Here is a 24007-nt window from a genome sequence, read left to right as displayed (position 1 = left end):
GCTCCTCGGCGAGTCCTCCACGGCTGGCGATGGCCCGGGCGAGCGCCGCTCTGCACAGCGCCTCCGTCACCACCGGAAGCGATCTGTGGCAACGGTCGCCATGGAGGCGGCGGCGGCGGCGGCGGCGGCTCCGGTGCGGCTCTGGGTGAGGACAGAGCCGTTCCTGGTGGGCGTGCTGCCCGCCCCGCCGCCCGCCCGCCTCGGTCCCCACTACCTGCGGAAGATGGCGGTCTACACTCGGCTGCGAGCGGCCGAGGGTTGCTTCCCGCGACTGTCGTGGCCCCGCTGGCGGCACATCGCCTGCGGGAAGCTGCAGCTGGGCCGCGACCTGGCTTGGCTCTACTTCGAGCTCTTCCAGAGTCTCCTGCGGCGGGATCCACCGCGCCGCCTCGAGTGGGCCGAGACCGAGGCGGGCTGCGTCAGCGCCGACGATCTGGAGCGGGAGCGGAGCAAGGTAGGAGCCCCGCACCCCGCGGCGGGCAGGCGTGGGGAGAGCCCAGCGCGGCCTAACGCCTTCCTTTCCTCTCCTCTTGGCAAGCTGTCCGTAGATACTCTGCAGTTCCTGCTCTTCCTGTACATCCAGCAGGTGAACAAGGTTTCTCTGCGGCGGTCTCTGGTCGGAGAGGAATGGCCCAGCCCCAGGACCAAGTCTCCCAGCCTGTCTGGGAAATCGGCCAGCGACAACAAGGTATTTGTGGCTGTAGGGTCCTGTGGGAAAGTGCGAAAGTTTGCCTTGAGGGGGAGACAAAAGTGACTGCTTCGTTCCCACAACGATCTAACCCTCTCTGCAGTAAAGTCTAAGCTAGAGGGCTGGACTCTTTAAGAGCCTCTTCCAAGCCCTCTCCTTCTGGGATGCTCTGATTCTGTAAGCCCGGGGCATCCTCTGCAGCTTTACCAGCAAAAGTTGTCCATGGGAATTTCCTTGAGCCTGAGACCAACATTCTCTCAGAAACAACTGCCTGTTGGCCTTTTCTATTACTCCACTGGGAAGCTTTTCCTATGATGGGAGACTGCTTTCCTGTGATCCACCATAGATTATTAGGATGTCCCCTTGCATGCATTTATATTTCAGAGAGGAGGATTGCTTGGTCAGCTGTAGATCGACCACAGGGAGGTGCTGCTGATGTTTCCTTTTAAAATACTCTCAGGTAGTTAAAAAGAAGTAAGTTGGATATAGGGGGTCCAGCTTGTGGGCAGCTCTGTGTTTAAGAGTGAGTTAGGGGTTGGTGACATCATTGGGAAGATTGGCTACAGACCTCTGGATTTCTGTCAAGGCTGGGATGCTGGGAGCTGTATGGGCTGGTGAAATGTAGCTTGGGATGAGCAAGCTGAAATAATGAAAAATAGGAAGTCACTTTACACTGAAAGACTGGACACATGAGAAAAGGAACAGGAGAAACTCATCCAGGGCTGTGAGTTGAGTGGCCATGAAGTGCTGGTGTTGTTTGAGAGCTGATGTTTTATGGGTAGGAAGAATGTGTGTTTTGGCTACCACTGTACCCCTCCCAGTACCCTTCCATTCTGCCCTTCCAGTACCTAATGGGGGACTGCAAGAAAGTTGGGCAGGGACTTGACAAGGCCTTGTAGTGACAGAATGAAGGGCAATGGCTTTGAGCTGGAAGAGGGCAGATTGAGACTGGAGATCAGGAAGAAATTGTTAGCATCAAGGGTGGTGAGACACCAAAACAGGTTGCCCAGGGAGGTTGTGGATGCCCCCTCTCTGGATGTGTTGAAGGCCAGGATGGATGAGGCCTTGAGCAGCATGGTCTAGTGGGAGGTGTCCCTGCCCGTGGCAGGGGGTTTAGAACTGGATGGTCTTTAAGGTCCCTTCTGAGTCAGATCATTCTGTGATCCCCAGAGGTTTTAATCCCAGCAGGGCTGGGTCTGCCTCCTCTGCTGTTATTTGTCTCTGTGGCGGGTGAGTTTCTCCCACCATCAGCAACGCCTGATGTGACAGTATCCCTTTTGGAAATGGGGCAGGGAGGCTTGTCCAGTGCCAGTGGATCTCTGTGATCCAGCTGCTGGACAGGGATGCTCACAGCTGCTTGTTGAGCCCTTCTGGCTCCAGCCCATAGAATCACAGAATCAACCAGGTTGGAAGAGACTGCCAAGATCATCCACTCCAACCTAGCACCCAGCCCTTTCCAGTCAACCAGACCATGGCACTAAGTGCCTCATCCAGGCTTTGCTTCAACACCTCCAGGGATGATGACTCCACCACCTCCCTGGGCAGCCCATTCCAATGCCAATCACTCTCTCTGCCAACAACTTTCTCCTCACATCCAGCCTAGACCTCCACTGGCACAACTTGAGACTGTGTCCCCTTGTTCTATTGCTGGTTGCCTGGCAGAAGAGCCCAACTCCACCTGGCTACAGCCTCCCTTCAGGTAGTTGTAGAGAGCAATGAGGTCACCCCTGAGCCTCCTCTTCTCCAGGCTGCACTCCCCCAGCTCCCTCAGCCTCTCATAGGGTTTGTGCTCCAGGCCTTGCTGGTGGTGAGGAGAATGTGTGGTCACAGCTGTGTGTGGCTTGTTCTACAGTGCACAGCAGAGGTTGTCCTTACTGAGGCCTGCTATAATTCCTGCCATCCGCTTATTTTTGGGTGGTGTGTGTCTAGAGTGCTTTAGAATCTGAACTCGTGATTCTTTTAGAGGTCATTTGATTTATTGCCCTGCTCTCTGTGAAGAAATGACCCTCTGCTGTTTCCCCTGCAGTGCCTTGGAAAGCGACACTGAATCATGTTTGAAGGTCTGCAGCAGATGCAGAAGTTTTCCAATAGTGAGACCTTGACTGTCAGTTATTGATTTGTTTCCTACCTGCGATTGCCAGCAGCAGCAGCTGGCTGAATTTGTGTGGGAAGGGTTGCAGCAGAGTCTGTTTCTGCTTTCTAGAATGAAATATTTGGTACTTGGAGTTAGAATAAAATGTTTGTTCTCTTTTTTTTTTTTTAACTCTTTTGGGTGGAGGTTGTTGTCTGTGTTTGTGAAGAGCAGAGTAGCACAAGGAGCAAGCAGGGCAGGGCAAAGCAGGAGTCTGGAGCTGCTTTCCCCTCTTTCCAAATGAGTAGAAGCAAGGATGTGTTGTAGAATGTCCATGAAGCTCTCTGAGAACATACCAGCCCCTTCCTGTTGGTGAAAACAAAGGCTTATTATGTCAGCTCTCCTCCTTGGTTCTTTTCTTGCTTGGAGCATCAATGCATTCCAGGAATCTCCTGGATCGCTTATGCCCTGCGTTGTTGGCTCTCCAGCTGATGTTGGGGTGGATAAAGAAGAGCTGCAAAGATGATCCAAGTCTGCTATGTGCATAGGCTGAGGGAGCTGGGCTTGTTCAGCCTGGATAGGAAAAGGCTCCAGGGGAACCTTAGAGCTTTCTGCCAATAGCTGAAGGGATCCTGCAGGAAGGCTGCAGAGGGACTTTGCTGAGGGTGCCTAGAGACAGGCCAAGGGGGAATGGTTTGGAGCTGAGGCAGGGCAGGGTTAGACTGGGTGTGCAGAAGCAGTTCTTCAGTGTGAGGGTGCTAAGACTGGAACAGGCTGTCCAGACAAACTGTGGCTGCCTCCTGCTGGGAGGTGTTCAGGGCCAGGCAGGATGAGGCCTTGAGCAGCCTGGGCTGATTGAGAGGTGTCCCTGGGCATGGTGGGGAGTTTGGAGTAGATGATCTCTGAGGTCCTTTCCAACCTGAGCCATTCAATCATTCTAACTCGCCTCCTTCTTCTGTGTTTCTTTTCTGCCTGCCAAGAACTGGAATGATCAAGAGCACCTTGCCTTTGTTCAGAGCCACCTCTTGGATATGTTGGAACTGCTGCTGGAGCCAGAGCAGCTCACTGCCTCCTCCCATTCCACCCACAGCAGCCTGGTGTCCTACGAAGCCGTCTGTGCCCTCAGCTTTCTGATTGAAGGGACTGTGAGCAAGTCCAGGACAGTCCGTCCCCTGCACGAGCTGGCTCTCTGGCAGCCCTGCCAGGAGCCCAACGGCTACTCCAAGCTCTCCAGAGCCTTCTCCTTGGCCAAGCTGGAGAGCTGGCTGCGCTCCTGCCTGATCACAAACCCCTTTGGAATGAGTGCCTGCCTCAGGGCGGGGAAGAAACTGGCCTGGGCACAGCAAGGTAACTGCAGGCCTTGTCTTTCCCTTTAGATGCCACTGCTCCATGAAAGGAGGGCTGGAGAGCAGGGCTGGTGAAGTGCAGCTGAGGGATCTGGGATTGCTCAGTCTGGAGAAGAGGAGGCTGAGGAGAGACCTCATTGCGCTTCACAGCTCCTTGAAAGGAGGTTGCAGTGAGGTGGGAGTTGGTCTCTTCTCCCTGGTCTCAGGTGATAGAACAAAAGGAAATGGCCTGAGAATGTGCCAGGGGAGGGTTAGGTTGGAGATGAGGAAAAATGTCTTTGCTGCAAGAGAGGTCAGGGCTTGGCACAGGCTCCCCAGGGAGGTGGTGGAGTCTCCATGCTTAGAGATAGTCCAGAATGATGTGGCCATGGCACCTGGGGACATGGTTTAATGGCCATGGTGGTACTGGGTTGAAGGTTGGGCTGGATGATCTTTAGAGGACTCTTCCAACCAAAGCAATTCTATGATTCTATAAAATAACTTCTAGTCTCACAACTTCTGCTGAGTAGGGATCTGGCAGTGCCCTCGGGGGCTTGCCCTCTGTCAGTGGAGGTGGGGAAAGCGACAGCTGAGAGGCAGGTCTGGAGGACAGGAGAGTGCTCCATGCCATCTGTATGTGTTTGTCTGGTCTGTGGATCAGTTTTGTGAGCAGATAGGAAAGAGTTCACTGCAAAGGCCATGCAGGGTCAGATCAGGATTGCTGCCCTCAATGATCCAGTAGAGCTGGGCACAAGAGAGTGTGGATCAGGTGATGTGTTTGTGAGAAAGCTGAGAAGTGCTCTGGGTTTCCTCCTCTTGAATCAGAGCTCCTTGCCTGCAGGACCATGGCAGGGGAGCCAAGGCACCTTCCCCAGGTTCTGATGAATGCTGTTTTCCTCTGTGCAGCCCTCAGTGACAGTGCTTTGGATGGCACAGGGAGGTTGCTCAAGGGTTGTACTCTAGAGGGAGCATTTGGCTACCTTCAGACACAGTTCCTGCTTTCCACATCAAACCTGTCCTTAGGATCTTCCTGCCGAGCTGAATCTTGTGTTCTGGCAATGGAGAAGCCTAGGCCAGGGCTGTCTGCAGCTTGTGGGAGGTTCATGGCTGCCGCCGGCAGAACCTTGAAGCGGTTTTGATCTTTTGGAAACTTGAAGGATCAAAAGTTGATCTTTCAAAAACTTCTGAGGCTTGTGGCTGCTGTGTGCTGCTGACCTCCCTGGTAGGCATTGGTGGATGAAGTGATACAGTTTGATGTGCCCTTGAAGTTCGGGGCTGATGATTTCCTTGTGGGAGTGTTGGGGGCAGTAAAGCATCGTGTGTGTGTCTCTGTAGGAATCATCACAGGGAGCCTTTCTGTGCTTTTTTTGTCTGTTAGTGGTTGGTTGGTTGCCTTTCCACTGGTGAACTTTATTTTGCAGTTGAAGGAACAACCAGGAGAGCAAAGATTGCTTGCAGTACTCGTGGGGTGCCTGAGGAATCCTCCATGGTGATCATGAGTCAGGTGTACAAGCAGACCCTGGCCAAGAGCTCAGACACCCTGGTGGGTGCTCATGTGAGAATTCATCGCTGCAATGAGTCCTTTGTTTATCTCCTCTCTCCCCTCCGGTGAGTCTTTGTTCTCTGGGACACAGCTGGGTGGTGCTTGGCAGGCTGAGCCACTGCTGAGTTCCTGTTAGAGAGGCTGAAGCAGTGACCAAGTCCTGCTTTTGCTCCTTCTGCTCATGGTGTCCTTGCCCTCTCAGATGAGGAGCAGTGGTTTGAAACGAGAGAAGAGCAGATTTAGGTTGGACATTAGGAACAAGTTCTGCACCATGAGGGTGGTGGAGCACTGGAACAGGTTGCCCAGGGATGTGGTTGAGACCTGATCCTTGGGGTGAGGCTGGACAGGGCGATGGGCAACCTGATTTAGTGGAGGATGTCCCTGCTGACTGTGGGGGGATAGGTCTTTGGAGGCTGCCCTTTGGAGGTGCCTTCCTGCCCAACTGGCTCTGTGGTTCCTTTGCAGGTCTGTCACCATTGAGAAGTGCCGCAGTAGCACCTTCGTCCTTGGCCCTGTGCAGGCATCTGTCCACGTCCACAGCTGTGACACCGTCAGGGTCATTGTCATTTGCCACCGTTTGATCCTTTCTTCCACCACTGGGTGTACTTTTCACCTTCTCACCCCTACCCAGCCTCTCATTCTCCCGGGCAACCAAACAGTAAGCTTTGCCCCTTTCCACACCCATTATCCCACGCTGGAGGACCACATGGCTCAGGTGGGCTTGGCCACTCTGCCCAACCACTGGGATGACCCCATGCTGGTGTGCAGGGAGAGTGGGGACAGGAGTGTCTTCAGCCTCATGCCTCCCTCCGACTTCTACACCTTCGTGATTCCATTCGAGATGGAAGGAGACACCACAGAGACGCCAGGTGGCCTCCCGCCGGCCTACCAGAAGGCACTGAGTCAGCGAGAGCGGAAGGTGCAGATCTGGCAGAAGACTGTGAAGGAGGCAGGTCTGACCAAGTGAGTGCTGCCCTCCCGCGGCAGCCCCTGAGCTGCGTGCAGGCAGAGGAGTCATTCCATGCTGCTTGACTCACGGGGGGGTGTGCATGAGCCACGATCTGCAGGCCATCCTGGGGGTCTTTGGTGCTGCAGGGAGAACAGCAGTGCTCCCCGTCCTGCCTCTGAAGGAGCTGCTTTGTCAGGAGGGCAGTTTCCTAGCTGGGGAGACTTAAGGGAAAGGACACTGCCTAGGGACTGCTGAGGGCTGAGCTGAGCGATCCACCCTGCCACTAAGGCTTTGCAGTTGATCTCGCCTTGGGTTCTCCTAGAATCATTGAGTGGATCAGGTTAGAAAGAACCTCAGAGATCCTCTGCTCCAACCTCCCCACCATGCCCAGGGACACCTCTCAACTACTGCAGGCTGTCGAGCACCTTGAACACCTCCACGGAGGAGGCAGCCACAGTCTCCCTGGACAACCTGTTCCAGTCTCACCACCCTCACACTGAAGAACTTCTTCCTCCAGTCTAACCTTGCTCTGCCTCAGCTACAAACCGTTGGCCCTTGGCCTGTCTCTAGACACCCTCAGCAAAAGTCCCTCTGCAGCCTTCTTGCAGGTTCCTTTCAGCTATTGACAGGCAGTTCTTAGGTCCCCTCAAAGTTTTCTGTCCTTCAGGCTGAACAAGCCCAGATCCCTCAGCCTGCCCTCACAGCAGAGGTGTCTCCTACTTCCAGTGCCTCATGCTGCTGTGGGAGAGCTCTAGCTGTGTACCCTGCACAAGAACTCCACTAATTAATGGTCTGCAGCCATTTGGTGGTCGCTTCCACCCAAAGCTTTACACAGACAGTGTTCTGGGCTCAGTGACTGGCTTGTAACTGGTGTGTCACTGGGTGCTGGTAAGCAGTGATCTTGAGGGGCTTTATCCTATAGGGAAGAGAGCATCAAAAACTCTTTGGTCAAACCATCAATGCCAGGCTGAGGAGTTCTTGTCCAGCTGAGCAGTTATTTTGGAGGAGCTCCCTTGACTTCCATCCTTTGTTTCTGAAGTCAGGATGCCTCTGTACTGAGCTTGGAGCAGCCTGCAGTTTGAAAGAGCTCCAAATTGGGAGAGAGAAGGGGTTCTGGGGTAGTAGGATTTTGCTACACGTGGAGGATGGATGAGCAATAGTGACCCTGTAGTGGTAGCAGAGGTGTACAGACCTCAACTCTCAGCCTTGAGTCTTCAAAGGTAGCAGAGAGGAGCCCTGCAGCTTCAACCTTTGTGCTGGAGTCATCCCTTGTGCTTATCAGGCGTCCCCCTCCAGCCATTATCCTCTCAAGGCTACTGCTTCTCAGCCCAGAGTTCTGTGAAGGTGTTTGGCCTGTCAAAAATCTTCCCGTGGAAGGCATGTGAGGTAGTAGAGATGAATATGCTTAGGCTCACCATCCCCTGCAGCAGTCACAGGGGGCAAGAGCTCACTGCTGAAGTGCCTTATTTCATAAAAGGGGGAAAGCTGTGCTGAGTTTAGCAGCTTGCTGCAAAGAATCTGGGCAGCTGACAGGGTAAAACCTGCCTGCCTCCTGCAGACAGGGATACAAGCAAGGAGACAACTGGCAAGCTTAGAGCAAACAGGATATCAGACATGTAGAAAGAAAAAAAGCTGCCATGCTTGAATGAGGATGTGAAAGAGAATGTTAGAAATAAGCAAACATCTTTCAAGAAGTTGATGTTGTCTGAATGAGGAAAGTGGGGCAAAAAAAGAATGTAAATCCTGCCAGGCTGAGAGTAAAACCCCAGTAAGACAGGAGCAGGGAGACAGCTTGAGGAGCAACTTGCCAAAGCATAAAATCCTGTTTATTCAGTTCCCAGCCTATCAGACAGAGAGGCTTTCAGGGGCAGCAGCAGATCAAGGGATATAAAAAGCACTTGGAGAAGATAAAACTGGAAGGGAAGAAAGAAGTGTCTGCCTTTGTGCTCACAGTCACCAAGGAGGAATTGAGGTTGGTGTCTGTCCTAGAACCCTGCTTTTTGGGGAATGACACCAGTGGAAGTGATGGTACAAAGAGGAGCCTTGAGCTTGAAAGGCAAAAAAAAATGGTTTGGGTACACTGAGCCTCTGGAGGTGTGGCACAGAAATGGACAGGGCTGGTTTGCTGCTTTGCCCAGGACAGGCTGGCATCAGCACATCTTGACAGGCTGGAGAAGTAGGCCAGTGCCAACTGCATGAAGTTCAACGAGTCACAGTGCAGGCCCTGCAGCTGGGTCAGGCCAATCTGAGGCATGAATCCAAGCTGGGCACGGGGTGGATTGAGGGCAGTTCTGAAGAAAGAGACATGGGGGTGTTAGTTGCTGAGAAGCTCCCCAGGAGCCAGCAGTGCCCTTCTGCAGCCCAGCAGGCAGCTGTGTGCCAGGCTGCAACCAGAGGAGTTTGGGCAGCAGGGCAAGAGAGGGGATTCTGCCCCTTGGCTCTGCTCTGCTGAGACCTCACCTCCAATTCTGCCTCCAGCTCTGATGTCCCCAGCACAAGAAGGACACAGAGCTGCTGGAGAGAGGCCAGAGGAGGGCACAGAGATGATCCAAGGGCTGGAGCAGCTCTGCTGTGAGCACAGCCTGAGGGAGCTGGGGGTGTGCAGCCTGGAGAGGAAAAGGCTTCAGGGGGACCTTAGAACTGCCTGCCAATAGCTGAAGGGATCCTACAGGAAGGCTGCAGAGGGACTTTTGCTGAGGATGTCTAGAGACAGGCCAAAGGGGAATGGTTTGGAGCTGAGGCAGAGTAGGGTTAGACTGGAGCTGAAGAAGGAGTTCTTCAGCGTGAGGGTAGTGAGACTCTGGAACAGGCTACCCAGGGAGGCTGTGGATGTCTCTGCCCTGGGGGCGTTCAAGAGCAGGTTAGATGAGGACCTGAGCAGCTGAGTCTAGCTCAGAGGTGTCCCTGGGCATGGAGGGGAGGTTGGAGCAGATGATCTCTGAGTTCCCTTCCAACCTGAGCCATTCTGTGATTCTATGAAGTTTGAACTCAGGTTCAAAGCAGAACCACATAAAATCTCTGCAGGATATTGAAAGTATTCCTACTTCACTTGAATTCAGAAAGGAATTGTGTAAGCTCAAAGGAGCAAAAAAACTCCATCAGGAGCTACTCAGCACCTGTTATGCCTTTGGCCTAAGAGATTCCAGAGTTGAGCTGGCATGGGGTGACTGGGATACTCTTCTGGAGAAGCACTGCCGTGAGCCTGTGCTACTTTTGAACATCTGATTGGTGCCAGAGTTGGAGAGACACCCCAGAAGTGATGTAGCAGTAATGGCTGTTAGTTGTCTGCTGTTCAGAGTGAATTCTTCTGCTCTTCATCCTCTCTCTGCCAGATGCTGTTAGAACAGAACTTTGTGCCTTTAGTGCTGTAACCCTGCTTACTGATCTCTTCCACCCTTTTGAGACAGGTTGTTGATCTCTGCAGACCTGTGGAGCAGGGTGGCTGTGCTGGGGGGATGGGGTAGGTTTGCAGGGCTTGTCTAGCTTCACCAGATTCTGCCTTTGGGGTTCATGATAGTCAAGAGTCACTTGGTCAAAACGTCCTCCTGAGCTGAGGAGCTCAGCCCAGCCCTTAGCTCATGTAGCTGGAGTTGAGTTTGGCCATGGAGGTGAGAAGTACAACACTAGAAATAAAGGTGATCTTTGCCTGCTACCCTGCTGCTCTGCTCTTGGTTTCAGGGATCAGAGGAAGCAGTTCCAGATGCTGGTGGAGAACAAATTTTATGAGTGGCTGGTGCAGACAGGGAACCGACTGCAGCTGGACAGCCTCGTCCCTCCTGCAGTGGGCTCCAAGCAGGCAGCAGGCTAGCATTGTGTTCCTGTGCAGCCAGAGGAAAGCAAGGGTGAGTAGAGAGCCTGATCCTCTTGCTTCTTGTCCAACCAGAGGAATTGTCTCATCTTTGTGTGTGTTCAGCCTGGGCAGAAGCAGAAGTAGGAGGCTGTTCAGTGGAGGTTCTCCCAAGAGCTTTGCATTTGGGTTTAGTTCTTGGTTTTTGGTCAAAAGCTCTGTGCAGTTTGAATCTGTTCCTTGTGGGTTCAACCCTTCCCTGCTTCTTTGCAGATGGTGTGTTTGGTTTGGTGGGGCACTCAGATGTGTTGTACACATTCTGATGTCCAAACTCCTCCAAGCAGCTGCTCTTCCCCAGTGGCTGTGCTTGTGAAGGTCTGTACTACCCTGTGTGCCTAGCAGAAGGGAGTGCAGCTTCAAATAATTCCTGCTTTGTAGACTTTCTCTTGCCATGCAGGAGTGGTTTAGGAGCCAGAAACAAGCCCTCACCATAGTCTTCTGCCATTGCATGTTTCAAACCATTGGAAGCATTTGCTTTGTGGTGAACAACAGGGTGACCATAAGCCAGCAATGTGCCCTTGTGGCCAAGAAGGCCAAGGGCATCATGGGGTGCAGCAAGAGGATTATGGCCAGCAAGTCGAGGGAGGTGCTCTCTGTTCTGCCCCCCTGAGGCGACATGTGGAGTATTGTGTCCAGTCCTGGGCTCCCTGGTTCAAGGAGAGGGACTTGGTTGTGGAGAGTACAGCAAAGGGCCACAGACATGCTGAGGGGTCTGGAACATCTCTGATGGGGAAAGGCTGGGAGAATTGGGGCTGTTTAGCCTGGAGAAGAGCAGCCTGAGGGGGATGTCATCAATACTGATCAATATACTTCAAGGGTGGCTGTTAGGAGGATGGGACCAGGCTCTTTTCAGTGGTGCCCAGTGACAGGACAAGGGATAAGGAGCACAAACTTGAACAGCAGAAGTTCCATCTGAACATAAGGAGGAAGTTCTTTAATTAAAGGGTGACAGAGCCCTGGAGCAGGCTGCCTAGGTTGGTGGTGGAGTCTCCATCTTTGGAGACACTCCCAATCCACCTGTGTGTATTCCTGTGTGACATTCTCTAGGTGACCCTGCCTTGCAAGGGGGGTTGCACCTGATGATCTTTGGAGGTCCCTTCCAACCCCTACTTTTCTGTGATTCTGTGAAAGTGGTTTTGGATTTCTTTAGTCATTGGAATGTGCTTTCTTTGCCAGTAAAATGTGCTCCTCTTATCTTGTTACAGAGCTCTGGGGACAGATAGCAGTACCCTGGAAAACAACTCTCCTGAAGCCTTCACAGCCTTCCTGTCTGAGCACAGCTTTCGGTGTGGACCTGCTGCCCAGCCTGGGTGTGGGTTGGACTCTGGTTTAGGATGTCCAAGCACTGCTGTTTTCCCAGGAGTGTGCTGTAACTCCTCTGCTGATGAGGTGGATGTCACTAGAGGAGGATGCAGTGTGCTTGCTGCAGTGGGGAGGCTGGCAGGGTGTGCAGGTGTCCAGCAAAGGAGCTGTTCCTGGTGCAGAGCTGCACACAAGACCCTGGCTGCCGCTGCTGCGTGATGGTAGGAGCCAGCTCCCTGCTTTTTATAGCTGTGGGAAGGAAAGGTTTGATGTTTTGTTTTTAGTGACTAAAAAGACAATGGATGTGTTTTTATCTGAATATGGCACTTCAACAGTGGGGGATTTATGGAGTGAAATTTCTCAGGTGTTTGCAGTGTTTTGGCAAATGTCAATAAACCAAAGCTGTCACCTAAGCCTGACACCTGTCCTAGGGAGAGGGGCATGTCAGAGGGACACAACAGCTGTAAGGGCAGTGGGGAAGGGTCTGGAGAACAGGGCTGGGGAGGAGCAGCTGAGGGAGCTAGGAGTGTTCAGCCTGGAGAAGAGGAGGCTGAGGGCAGACCTCACAGCTCCCTGAAAGGAGATTGCAGTGAGGTGGAGGTTGATCTTTTCTCCCTGTAGTCTCAGGTTATAGGAGGAGAGGAACTGGCTTGAAATTGTGCCAGAGGAGGGGTATGTTGGAGATGAGGAAAAATGTGTTTGCTGCAAGAGTGGTCAGGGTTTGGAGCAGGCTGTCAGGGAATCCCCATGCTTGGAGATGCTCTAGAACCATGTGGCCTTGGCACCTGGAGCCATGGTTTAGTGGCCATAGTGGTGTTGGCTTGCTGGTTGGACTGAAGGATCTGAGAGAGCTTTTCCAAGCCAAACGATTCTGTGCTTCTGTGTTTCCAGAGTGATCACAGTGGAGGTTGGAGATGTCCTCTGAAACTACTAGGATGCCTTTTGATAGGACCTGGGCTGTGTTTGGACTCTGATCCCCATCACTGAGTGTTTGAATTACAAAAACAAACCCAACCTTGCAGTAAATGACCTCACAACTTTCTACCAGCAGAAGCTGTCAGCAACAACAGCAGATGACTGAAGACACCTTGCCTTGGGGTGCTGCTGGATGTGTCTGCCTCAGGCTGTCCTACCTGAGTGCATTTAGCAGAGCTGCTGTTGCAAGCCTGCTTGTCCTGGCAGATTTGAAATGGAGCCTGTGTGTTCCAGGCACTGCTGTGCCAAACTCCTCTGCCTTTGTCTCACTAAGCCCCTGGCTGCTGCAGGGGTGGTTTTTTTCATTGTGCATTGGCTGGGGTGGGGGTTGGGTCCACACAAGCTGCAGTCCTCATCCTGCCTGCTCGCTGGGCCAGAGTGTGGCTAAAATAAAGACCTCAGATGGTGCCGTGAGGGTGTGGGGTTGGTTTGTGATGCCAGCAGAAATTTGGGTGTTGTTCTTTACTACTTGAACACCCATGGTGCTCTTAGACTGATGGCTGACTTGATCTCAGAGGTCTTTTCCAACCCAGACAATCCTGGGGTTGTTTGATGTGTGAAGTCACTCACTTCAGGGGTGTGTGGCCAGACTTCTCCTCTGTGTTGGGGCATCATTTGGAGCACCATCTTGCAGCAGCAGGTGGCTGAGGGAATTGGGACTGTTCAGCCTGGAGAAGAGAAGGCTCCAAGGAGACCTTAAAACAGCCTTCTAGTTGGTGAAGGGGCTACAGGGGAGCTGGGGAGAGACTTCACAAGGGCTGGGAGCGACAGGGCAAGGAGCAATAGTGTTGAGATGGAAGAGGGGAGATTGAGACTGGAGGTGAGGAAAAAATTCTTTACAGCAAGGGTGGTAAGACACTGGCACAGGTTGCTCAGGGAAGCTCTGGATGCCCCCTGCCTGGAAGTGCTGAAGGCCAGGTTGGATTAGGCCTTGAGCAATGTGACCTAGTGGGAGGTTTCCCTACCCATGGCAAGGGATTTGGAACGGGGTGATCTTTATGGTGCCTTCCAACCCAGCCCATTCTGTGACTGACCAAAGCTCAAGCTGAAGGTGTACTATAGAACCTGTAGCCTCCTTGCTGCCCAGATGTGTCCTTTGGGAGCTTTTGAAGCAAAACCTCCCCTCAGAGCCTGTTCTTCACAAAGCCTGTGGTGTCTTCCCTTGGCATGTGTTGACCCTTTCCTAGCTGCATCCTTGGCTGCCTGGAGATGCTGCGGGCTCAGTGCTGGGTCTGCTCCTCACAGATGGGGTTGGGCCTTTCAGAGCTGCCGAGGATGCCTTTTTGTTTTAACATGCTTGTGAAGTAGAGCAGCCAAATTATGCTCCCTCCCACCCTCCCCATTCTCCAGGCCTTGGCAGGGGTCTGCATGTTTTGAGTGCGTTTGGCAGAGTTTTGGTGTTCTGACTCAGCAGATGGTGACAAAGGCAGGATGGTGAAGCCTTCCTTTATTCCATAATCCTGTTTGCTTTTCTGGAAATGGGCTGCAGCCCCAGAATCACTGACTCAATTTTTGGATCCTATTCTCATGACAAAGCGGCTGTCTGGTTTCAAACAAGCCCATTATAAAAAGGGTGCCTCAGATCCAGGCTGTTTGTAACAGCTTCTGACATTCCTCCAGCAGTGGGGAGCTTGGCTGGGACGGAAAATGTCCAGAGCTGGAACCAAGGTAAGGGTGTTTGCAGTCTCCAGGTGCTTGTGGCTAGGAGGAAAGAATTGAACAGGGGTAAGTGGTGGAGAAACTTCGGCTGCTTTGTTTTGCTGACTGACAGCTTCCCCCTCTGTCCGTGTGGTGGCAAAAGGAGATGCTCCAAATCCCTCCCTCAATGGAGGGAAGCTGGAGCTGAGCCCTCCCAGGTCTTTTGCCAGATCTTGGCTGTCTCCTCAAGGTGTGGCTCTGTGGGAGAAGGGAGGTGGGACACAGCAGCTGGTCAGGGGACATTTGAAAGTGCAGCAGGAGCTGACATCTTGTAAGTTGACTCTGGAGGCTGCTGTGGCCATGGTGAGCATGACCAGCTGTGTTTGCAGGGCAGGGTGTCATGGAAGCCATCCAGCTTCCAGCAGTGGCATTTGCCACGTCCCCCTTCCATGGGGGAACAAATGGTGTGCTGCAACAGAGAAACACCTAAATGATGCCCATAGCACCAAAGGCTCCCTAAGGGATGCAAGCCAACCTCCTAACTTGGTGGAATCATCAGAGATGAATGTCAGCTGGAGAAGGAGGTGGATCAGAAGAGTTCAGCTTCAGGTGGAGTGGTCTGCATCACGGAGGGGACCCAACTCTGATGGTGTGATCTTCGGTCTGGATGTTAGCAAAGCTGAGCTGCTTTGTCATGCAGACCTTGCTGCAGGGTTGGGACTGGGCAGGGATAAATGCCTGGGAAAGGAGGGTGAGAACTTGGGGCTAGTGGCCAGCTTGTCCTGTGAAACGTTTAGCAGCTGTTAAGAGGCTCTGGCTGGTTGTGTCTCTGTTGGATGAGTTTTGGGTTAGCTTCCTTTTAAACTGTGGAGACCACAGTTCCAGAGCGGGCAGAAGGCTGAGTAGCAGAATGGTTTGTAGGCACTGGCTGATGCTGTGGAAGATCTACACGCAGCCTCTGCTTCCCTGGGACCTTGGCTCAAAGTGGTTTGGCTGTGAGCAGGTTTGGAGGCTGAGGATGGGGTGCTGCTTGCTTCTAACCTGCTGGTGCAGATGACAGGGGCACAGCCTGCATGTACTACTGCCTAAAGAAGGTGCTGGGGGAGTGTAACTGATTTGTGTCCTGCTCCTCTGTCTGCTTGGAGAGCCTTAGTCACCTGCTACCTTTCCCCCTGATGAAGGCCATGTGCCCTGTGAGCATGCTGCAGGGAGTCTTGTGTGCTGCTGAGCTGCAGCACAGTGTTCAGGAGCAGCTAAAGCAGTGCAAGAGCATGAATCTCAGCTTTTCTCTGTGCCATGCTCTTGTCTAGCCCATTCCAGGGAGAGGAGAGAATCAAAACATGACCTCCCACAACCTAAGCAAGCAGACTGCCCTGGAAGAGGGTCACTGCCCCTACTCTGCTTCCTCAGAAGGCAGTGGGCACTGCTAGCTGTGGTTTGCAGTTACTGTTTGTGGAGCTTCCTTCTGACAGCTGCTGGTGGAAAGAAACCAGAGCTGCTGTGAGTTGGCTGAGGCAGCTCCAAAAGGGAGAGCTGCTAAGGCAAAACTGTTTTCTGCCCAGGTAAGCCCCAAAAAGCCATGTTTGGGCAGTGAGTGGTGCTTTGGGACATGGTCTAATGGTCATGGAGGTGTTCAGTAGAAGGCACTGTGTCCAGTTTTGAGCCCTCAATTCCAGAGACATGTTGAGCTGCTGGAACGTGTCCAGAGAAGGGCAACAAAGCTGGTGAAAGGCCTGGAACACAAACCCTATGAGGAGAGGCTGAGGGAGCTGGGGGTGTGCAGCCTGCAGAAGAGGAGGCTCAGGGCAGAGCTCATTGCTGTCTCCAACTACCTGAAGGGAGGCTGTAGCCAGGTGGGGTTGGGCTCTTCTGCCAGGCAAGCAGCAACAGAACAAGGGGACACAGTCTCAAGCTGTGCCAGGGGAGGTCTAGGCTGGATGTTAGGAGGAAGCTGTTGGCAGAGAGAGTGATTGGCATTGGAATGGGCTGCCCAGGGAGGTGGTGGAGTCACCATCCTTGGAGGTGTTGAAGCAAAGCCTGGCTGAGGCACTTAGTGCCATGGTCTAGTTGATTGGCTAGGGCTGGGTGCTAGGTTGGACTGGATGATCTTGGCAGTCTCTTCCAACCTGGTTGATTTTATGATTCTAAGGTTGGACTCAGCAATCTTAGAGGTGTTTCCAGCAGGTCAAGGGAGGTTCTCTTCCCCCTCTAGTCTGCCCTGGTGAGACCACACCTGGAGTATTGTGTCCAGTTAGGGGCTCCCCAGTTGAAGAGCATTGTGGAGAGGAGATAATTGATGCGAGATGGTAATCTTTTCCAGAATTAATGTTCTCTATTGATTTTGCTACTCAGAACTCTTGCCACCCCCTGACTAGATCTAGTAATAACCAGCAAAATATAGAAACATTAATTGAATCATAGAATGGTCTAGGTTGGAAGGGACCTCAAGGATCATCCAGTTCCAACCCCCTGCCATAGGCAGGGACACCTCCCACTAGAACAGGTTGCTCAAGGCCTCATCCAACCTGGCCTTAAATACCTCCAGGGAGGGAGCAGCCATAACCTCCCTGGACAACCTGTGCCAGTGTCTCATCACCCTCACTGTAAAGAACTTCCCCTAACATCTAGTTTAAATCTCACTTCTTCCAGTTTGAACCTATTACCCCTCATCCTGTCATTGCAAGACCTTTCAATAGTCCCTCCCCAGCCTTCTTCTAGGTCCCCTTCAGATAGTGGAAGGCCACTCCAAGGTCTCCTGGAAGCCTTCTCTTCTCCAGGCTGCAGAGCCCCAACTCTCTACAGCAGAGGTGCTGCAGAGAGCAGCCAGTCAGGCTGGCATTTAGCCAAAGCTTACCATATCAGGCAAAGCCATAGCCTCACTTTTACCCCCATTTGGAAAGGCAGAGGCCTTACACAAGCTAAGTGTGTGGGCCTTGTTTAGCACAGGATCCTGGGCAGGCCAGGCTCAGTGGCTACAGGTTCTTTTGTGTCCTTTTGTGTCCTTTTCTCATGGTTGCCTCTCTGGTGGAGCAGAAAAACATGCCTAGGCAAGGCAGGACATGCAATGTGCCCTGGTGGCCAAGAAGGCCAGTGGGACCCTGGGGTGTATTAGGAGGAGTGTGTCCAGCAGATCAAGAGAGGTTCTCCTCCCCCTCTACTCTGCCCTGGTGAGACCTCATCTTGAGTACTGTGTTCAGTTTTGGGCTCCCCAGTTGAAGAGGGACAGGGATCTGCTGGAGAGGGTGCAGCAGAGGGCTACGAGGATGATTAGGGGAGTGGAGGGCATGGCTGATGAGGAGAGGCTGAGGGACCTGGGGCTGCTTAGTCTGGAGAAGAGAAGACTTAGAGGGGATTTGATCAATGTTTATCAGTATCTGAAGGCTGCCAGGAGGGGGGGACAGGCTCTGCTCACTGCTCCCTGGGATAGGACAAGGAGCAATGGGTGTAAGTTGCAGCACAAGAGGTTCTGCCTCAACACAAGGGGGAACTTCTTTCCTGTAAGGGTCCCAGAGCACTGGAACAGGCTCCCCAGAGAGGTTGTGGAGTCTCCTTCTTTGGAGCCTTTCAAGGCCTGTCTGGATGTGTTCCTCTGTGATCTGTGTTAGATAGCATTGTCCTGCTCTGGCAGGGGGGGTTGCAGTCGATGATCTCCTTGGGTCCCTTCCAACCCCTGACATCCTGTGAGCCTGTGATTTTGGGCCTATCAGGCCTACCACAACAAGGGGAACAAGAATCTACTGCAAGAGGCTATGAGGATGATGAAGGGACTGAAACAGCTGTGTGATGAGGAAAGGCTGAGAGCCTTGGGGCTCTTTAGTCTGGAGGCTGAAAGGGGATCTGATCAATGTCTATAAATATCTGAGGGGTGGGTGTCAAGAGGGGCCCAGGCTCTTTTCAGTGGTGCCCAGTGGCAAGAGAGGGAACAATGGAGGCCAACTGGAATCCAGGAGGAGAAAAGCCTTTACTACAAGGGAGCCTTGGAGCATTCTGCCCAGGGAGGTTGTGGAGTCTCCTTGTCTGGAGACTTTCAAGACCCATCTGGATGTGTTCCTGTGCAACCTGCCCTAAGTAGCCCTGCTTTGGCAGAGGGTATTGGACTCAGTGGTCTCCAGAGCTCCTTTCCACCCGCTGTGATTGTGTGGTTAGTCTGACTGCCCAGACACCTGCTCAGGCTGATAGGACACAGTGACCAACCAGCTCTAGGAAAGCTGTAGCTAACATTTTAAACACAAAGTGAATAAAAAACCCAAAGTGAATAAAAAACCCAAAGCAAACCAACCAAAAAATAAAAAAACCCAAGCCAACCCCAAAACACAAAAAACCCCAAACCAAGCACCCAAACATAATGAGCAGGTTGTACTTGACTTGAGTCTTATCTCCTGGTTTGAAGCTTTGCAGCCAAAGGACAGCTGAAATTCAAACATCTGGGAGCAGAAGGAGATTCTGCATTCATACTCAAGCCATGGGAAAGTAATGGGAAAAGAGAATTCCAGAGTGCTGTGTCTGAGGTGCTGGCAGCACTGTGGCCAGAAACCTTCCCTCCAGAGCATCTGGAGGGGACTGGTGGAGGCAATCTCAGGTGCTGCCAAATAACAAAGGGCTGGTCGTGATAGGGTTAGAGGGGATGGACTGAAGCTTGAGGAAGGCAAATTCAGACTGGTGATGAGGAAGAAATTCTTGACTTTGAGAGTAGTGAGGCACTGGAACAGGTTGCCTGGGGAAGTTGTGGATGCCTCCTCCCTGGGGGTGTTGAAGGCCACGTTGGATGAGGCCTTGAACAACCTAGGCTAGTGGGAGGTGTCCCTATGGCAGGGAGGTTGGAACTGGATGATCTTTTAGAGTCTTTTCCAAACCAGACCATTCTCTGAATCTATGAAGTCAGCAGTGTGTATGTGCTGGGAGGCTGGAAAAGGTAGAATGTCATCCTGAGTATGCCCCACGTTGGATCAACCGTCTAGGTCTAAGCTCTAGAAGACCCTGGGGTGAGCAATCAAGCTCTTGTTAGGATGGAAGACAGGCTGGTGGTTGGATGCAGCTTAAAGGGATCCTTTGAGACCAATTCCCATTGGACTGATATCTTTTTTGGCGTGGGCTGAGTGGCACAGTACCATGAGCAGCCAAGCCTGCAGTCAAAATGGACATAGTGGTTCAGGAGCCCCTGTTGTGAAGGGCAGCTTGTGATGAGTGACTCTCATGTAAGTACAGTTACAAGCAATAGCACAAGAGGAAACTGCCTTCAGCTTGCCCCAGAGGGGATTTAGGTTAGATAGCAAGAAAAAATTTCTCCTCCAGAAGCATTGTCAAGCCCTGGAAGAGGCTGCCCATGGAAGTGGTGGAGTCACCATCCCTAGAGAGACTTAAAAGCTGTGTAGGTGTGGTGCTGAGGGCTGTGAAGCAGTGGTGACCTGGCAGTGCTGGGCTGACAGTGGGACTCATGTCCCGAAGCTGCACCAGGGGAGGTTTAGGTTTGATATTAGGAAGCACTTCCTCACGGAGAGCGGTGGTTAGGCACTGGAATGGGCTGCCCAGGGAGATGGTGGAGTCACCATCCCTGGAGGTCTTTAAGAGAAGATTGGATGTGGCACTTGGTGGCATGGCTTAGCTGATGTCATGGTGTTAGGTTATAGGCTGGGCTTGATGACCTCAGAGGTCTTTTCCAGCTTCAGTGATTCTGTGATAAGGTACAGTCAGTGTATAAATGTGCAGGCAGAGTGCAGAGTCATACAGACTCTGTGATCTCAAAGGTCTCTTACAACCAAAAATATTTGATGGTTCTCTGATCTGGAAGGTTCTCAAGCTGGAGGTGTCTGGGTCTAGGACTTGGCAATGTTTCACTGGAAGGTTTTTGGAAGTAAGTGTACATCACCTTTCCAGAGCTGGCAGGTGTTAGGCTGGACTTGATGATCTGGAGGGTCTTTTCCAATCTGGTGAGTTCTGTGATTCTGTGGAGGGCTCTGTTGGCAGAGATTTCATGCTGTGGAATGAAGTGGTGGCTACAACGTGGAGGCAGGCAGGCGATGAGAAGGCTTCTGAGGCAGGCAGGCAGGTGATGAGAAGGCTTTCCGAGGCAGGCAGGCAGGAGATGAGAAGGCTTTCTGAGGCAGGCAGGCGATGAGAAGGCTTCTGAGGCAGGCAGGCAGGCAGGAGATGAGAAGGCTTTCTGAGGCAGACAGGCGATGAGAAGGCTCTCTGAGGCAGGCAGGTGATGAGAAGGCTTTCCGAGGCAGGCAGGCAGGAGATGAGAAGGCTTTCTGAGGCAGGCAGGCGATGAGAAGGCTTCTGAGGCAGGCAGGCAGGCAGGAGATGAGAAGGCTTTCTGAGGCAGGCAGGTGATGAGAAGGCTTTCTGAGGCAGGCAGGTGATGAGAAGGCTCTCTGAGGCAGGCAGGCAGGAGATGAGAAGGCTCTCTGAGGCAGACAGGCGATGAGAAGGCTTTCTGAGGCAGGCAGGTGACGAGAAGGCTTTCTGAGGCAGGCAGGTGACGAGAAGCCTTCCTGCTCTCCTTCCTCTGCCTGCCTTTCAGGTCACCTTCTACGAAGACAAGAACTTCCTGGGCCGCAGCTATGAGTGCGACAGCGACTGCCCTGACTTCCACACCTACCTGAGCCGCTGCAACTCCATCCGCGTGGACGGGGGCACCTGGGTGGCCTACGAGAGGCCCAACTTCTCTGGCAACATGTATGTGCTGACCCGGGGGGACTACCCTGACTACCACCACTGGATGGGCCTCAACGACCGCCTCGGCTCCTGCAAAGCCGTCCAGATAGTAAGTGTCACCTCTTGCCAAGGGGCCGTGGAATTCACACCTCTGCCCTGGCAGGGCTTTGCCATGCTTGTGGGTGGTCCCTTCTTGGTGGCCTGCAGGACCCTTGGAGGGGATGGCTGTAGGGGGTCCTGTGGCATCCTCACAGCCAGGCTTAAGAAGTGCAGGTTGGGCGGTTGGGCAGTGAGATGGATTGGGAACTGGTTGAAGGAAGGAGCTCTAGAGGGTTGTGGTCAGTGGGGCAGACTTCAGTTGGAGGCCTGTGGTTAGTGGTGTGCCCAGAGTTCATTACTGGATCCAGTCCTGTTTGGAGATACCTTCGTCAGTGATCTGGATGAAAGGACGGAGTGGACCCTCAGCTGGTTTGCTGGTGGTGCCAAAGTGGGAGGAGTGGCTGACACCCAGTCAGGCTGTGCTGCCATCTGCAGTGACCTGGTCAGGCTGGAGAGCTGGGTGGGGAGAAATCCAGTGGAAGTCAGTAAAGGCAAGTGTAGAGGCCGGCACCTCAGGAGGAATAACCGCATGGATCAGACCCTGGAGGTCAGGAGGTCAGCCTCAGTCTGGGGTAAAGAACTTGGGAGTCCTGGTAGCCAACAGGGTGACCATAAGGCAGCAGTGTGCCCTTATGGCCAAGAAGGTCAAGGGCATCCTGAGGTGCAACAACAAGATGTAACCAGAAGGTGTAGGGAGGTTCTCTTCCCCTTCTCCCCTGCCCTGCTGAGGCCACAGCTGAAGTATTGTGTCCAGTTCTGTCCTGTCCAGTTCAAGGACAGGGACTTGCTGGAGAGAGGGTACAGCAAAGGGCCACAAAGATGCTGAGAGGTCTGAAACATCTCTGATGGGGAAGGGCTGAGAGAATTTGGGCTGTTAAGTCTGGAGAAGAGCAGCAGGAGGGGGTCTCATCAATGCTGATCAGTACTTCAAGGGTGGCTGTCAGGGGCACAGGACCAGGCTTTGTTCAGTGGTGCCCAGTGACAGGACAAAGGGTAAAGTGGCTCAAACTGGAACATCAGAAGTTCCATCTGAAGATGAGGAGGAACTTCTTCAATTTAAGGGTGCTGGAGCCTTGAAGCAGGCTGCCCAGAGAGGTGGTGGAGTCTCTTTCTGAAGACACTGCAAACCTATCTGGATGTGTTCCTGTGTGACCTTCTCTAGGTCATCCTGCCTTGGCCAGAGGGGTTGGACTCGACGATCTCCAGAGGTCCCTTCCAACCTCTAACATTCTGTGATTCTGTTACCCCAGCTCCTCCCCACTGTGCTCATGTGAACTGTTCAGGCTTGTCCTGGTGTGCTGGAGAGCTGGTTTGTACCCGGTGTGAGTCTGACCATGCCTCAGCTCTGCTCCCATCTGCTGGTGACCGTCAGAGCCAGGGATGTGTTGATGCCTGCTTCCAGCACTCTGCTGTGTTCATATTCCTATGCAGTCGGCTCTGGGTGACCCTGCTCTAGCAGGGAGTTGGACTGGACGACCAAAACGCTGGAAGGGGCTGCCCAGAGAGGTTGTGGAGTCTCCTCTGGGGACATTCAAAATCCACCTGCACACATTCTTGTGTGACCTGCTCTAGGTGATCCTGCCCTCACAGAAGGGTTGGACAGGATGGTCTCTCAAGGTCCCTTCCAGCCCTTAACCTTCTGTGATTCTGGGATCTCCAGAGGTGCCTCCCAAGCCTGGCACTCTGATCTTTCTCTCCTCCTTTTCTAGCCAAGTGGAGGCCGGGGCCACATCCAGGTCTTTGAGAAAGGAGATTTCGGCGGGCAGATGTTCGAGGCCACCGAAGACTGCCCTTCCGTCATGGAGGAGTGGCACATGCGGGAGGTGCACGCCTGCAGAGTGCTGGAGGGCGTCTGGGTGTTCTACGAGCACCCCAACTACCGGGGCAGGCAGTACCTGCTGCCCAAGGGCGAGTACCGCAAGCCCGTGGAGTGGGGAGCAGCCAGCCCCGCGGTCCAGTCCTTCCGCAGCATCGCTGAGTGAGGCGCCCCCTGGCCGGGCTGCTGCAGGCCACCAATAAAGCAACCGAGTCACTCAGCTCAGCCTGTCCTGCTTCTTCCTGTCCTGGCCTGCGGGGAGATTGCACAGAGCTGAGCCTGCTCTAAGAGAAACACCTTCTGCCAGCCCTCGCTGCCTCCCTTGGCATCGCCTTCACCCAGGCTGACCCCATCCCCTTCCCTCCATCACACTGCTCCTCTCCAGGGAAGACTACTCCAAAGCCAGAGGTTGTGCTCCAGCCTCTGGCCAGTCTGATGGAGCAGTGGGACCTCCTATTCCCAGGGCTTCTGGTTTTGAATCTGGCTGTGGCTAGCTCAGCCTGTCCTGATCCAGCCAGCAGGCTGGATGTGTGACCACATCTGGAGAATTGTGTCAGGTCTGGGCTGCCCTGTTCAGGAGGACAGGGAACTACTGGGGTGTCCAACGGCGGCTACGAGGGTGATGAACGGATTGGAACAGCTGTTTGAGAAGAGAAGGCTGAGAGGGAATCTTCTCACTACCTATAAATATCTGAGGGGTGGGGGTCAAGAAGAAGGAGCCAATCGCTTGTCAGTGGTGCCCTGTGATAGGACAAGGGGCAATGGATACAGACTGGAACCCAGGAAGTTCCACTTAAACATGAGGAGGAAATTCTTTACTATGAGGGTGCTGGAGCCTTGGCTGTCCAGAGAGGTTGTGAAGTCGCAGCTGGAGACTTTCAAGACCCATCTGGATGTGCTCCTGTGAGACCTGTCAAGATGATCCTGCTTTGGCAAGAGGTGTTGACCTCAATGATCTCCAGAGGTCCCTTTTCACTCCTTTCCATTCTATGACGCTGGCAGGGGGAGGGTCCCTCTGCTTGCTGTGTTGCTGCTCTGTGGTGGCTCAGGAGAAGAGGCAGCTGATGGTCAGGGAGAAGGGATGAGATTTGCACCCA

General features: G+C 53.2%; 2 protein-coding genes across 4 annotated transcripts; both read left to right on the top strand.

Annotated features, from left to right (window-relative positions):
• Window positions 1–21: 21 nt before the first annotated feature.
• On the top strand, window positions 22–12138 carry TBCCD1 (TBCC domain containing 1). Its single transcript, XM_064152925.1, has 7 exons — window positions 22–454; window positions 539–688; window positions 3740–4106; window positions 5506–5692; window positions 6093–6590; window positions 10255–10418; window positions 11629–12138. Exons 1-6 carry the CDS (start codon window positions 101–103, stop codon window positions 10382–10384), a joined length of 1686 nt encoding a protein of 561 aa, XP_064008995.1. The 5' UTR covers window positions 22–100; the 3' UTR covers window positions 10385–10418; window positions 11629–12138.
• A 1846-nt stretch (window positions 12139–13984) lies between these two features.
• On the top strand, window positions 13985–23212 carry CRYGS (crystallin gamma S). Of its 3 annotated transcripts, none has more exons than XM_064152928.1 (3): window positions 13985–14368; window positions 20862–21104; window positions 22804–23210. In XM_064152928.1, exons 1-3 carry the CDS (start codon window positions 14348–14350, stop codon window positions 23074–23076), a joined length of 537 nt encoding a protein of 178 aa, XP_064008998.1. In that variant the 5' UTR covers window positions 13985–14347; the 3' UTR covers window positions 23077–23210. The 3 variants fall into 3 exon arrangements, with proteins under 3 accessions (XP_064008998.1, XP_064008996.1, XP_064008997.1); XM_064152926.1 differs by lacking the exon at window positions 13985–14368 and adding an exon at window positions 14404–14947 and having other exon boundaries at window positions 22804–23211; XM_064152927.1 differs by lacking the exon at window positions 13985–14368 and adding an exon at window positions 14969–15089 and having other exon boundaries at window positions 22804–23212.
• Window positions 23213–24007: the final 795 nt, after the last annotated feature.

The sequence above is a fragment of the Pogoniulus pusillus genome, chromosome 13 (assembly GCF_015220805.1).
Source record: "Pogoniulus pusillus isolate bPogPus1 chromosome 13, bPogPus1.pri, whole genome shotgun sequence".
NCBI lineage: Eukaryota > Metazoa > Chordata > Aves > Piciformes > Lybiidae > Pogoniulus > Pogoniulus pusillus.
Note: the sequence above shows the minus strand (reverse complement) of the source record. Positions and strands in the feature narration are given on the sequence as shown.

Coding starts and splice junctions, on each gene's coding strand:
- TBCCD1 (XM_064152925.1), top strand. CDS start 101: ATGGAGGCGGCGGCGGCGGCGGCGGCGGCTCCGGTGCGGCTCTGGGTG. Junction 5,693..6,092: donor TATCTCCTCTCTCCCCTCCG/GTGAGTCTTTGT, acceptor GTTCCTTTGCAG/GTCTGTCACCATTGAGAAGT. Junction 6,591..10,254: donor AAGGAGGCAGGTCTGACCAA/GTGAGTGCTGCC, acceptor TCTTGGTTTCAG/GGATCAGAGGAAGCAGTTCC.
- CRYGS (XM_064152926.1), top strand. CDS start 14,699: ATGGTGAGCATGACCAGCTGTGTTTGCAGGGCAGGGTGTCATGGAAGC. Junction 14,948..20,861: donor TCAGAAGAGTTCAGCTTCAG/GTGGAGTGGTCT, acceptor CCTGCCTTTCAG/GTCACCTTCTACGAAGACAA. Junction 21,105..22,803: donor CCTGCAAAGCCGTCCAGATA/GTAAGTGTCACC, acceptor CTCCTTTTCTAG/CCAAGTGGAGGCCGGGGCCA.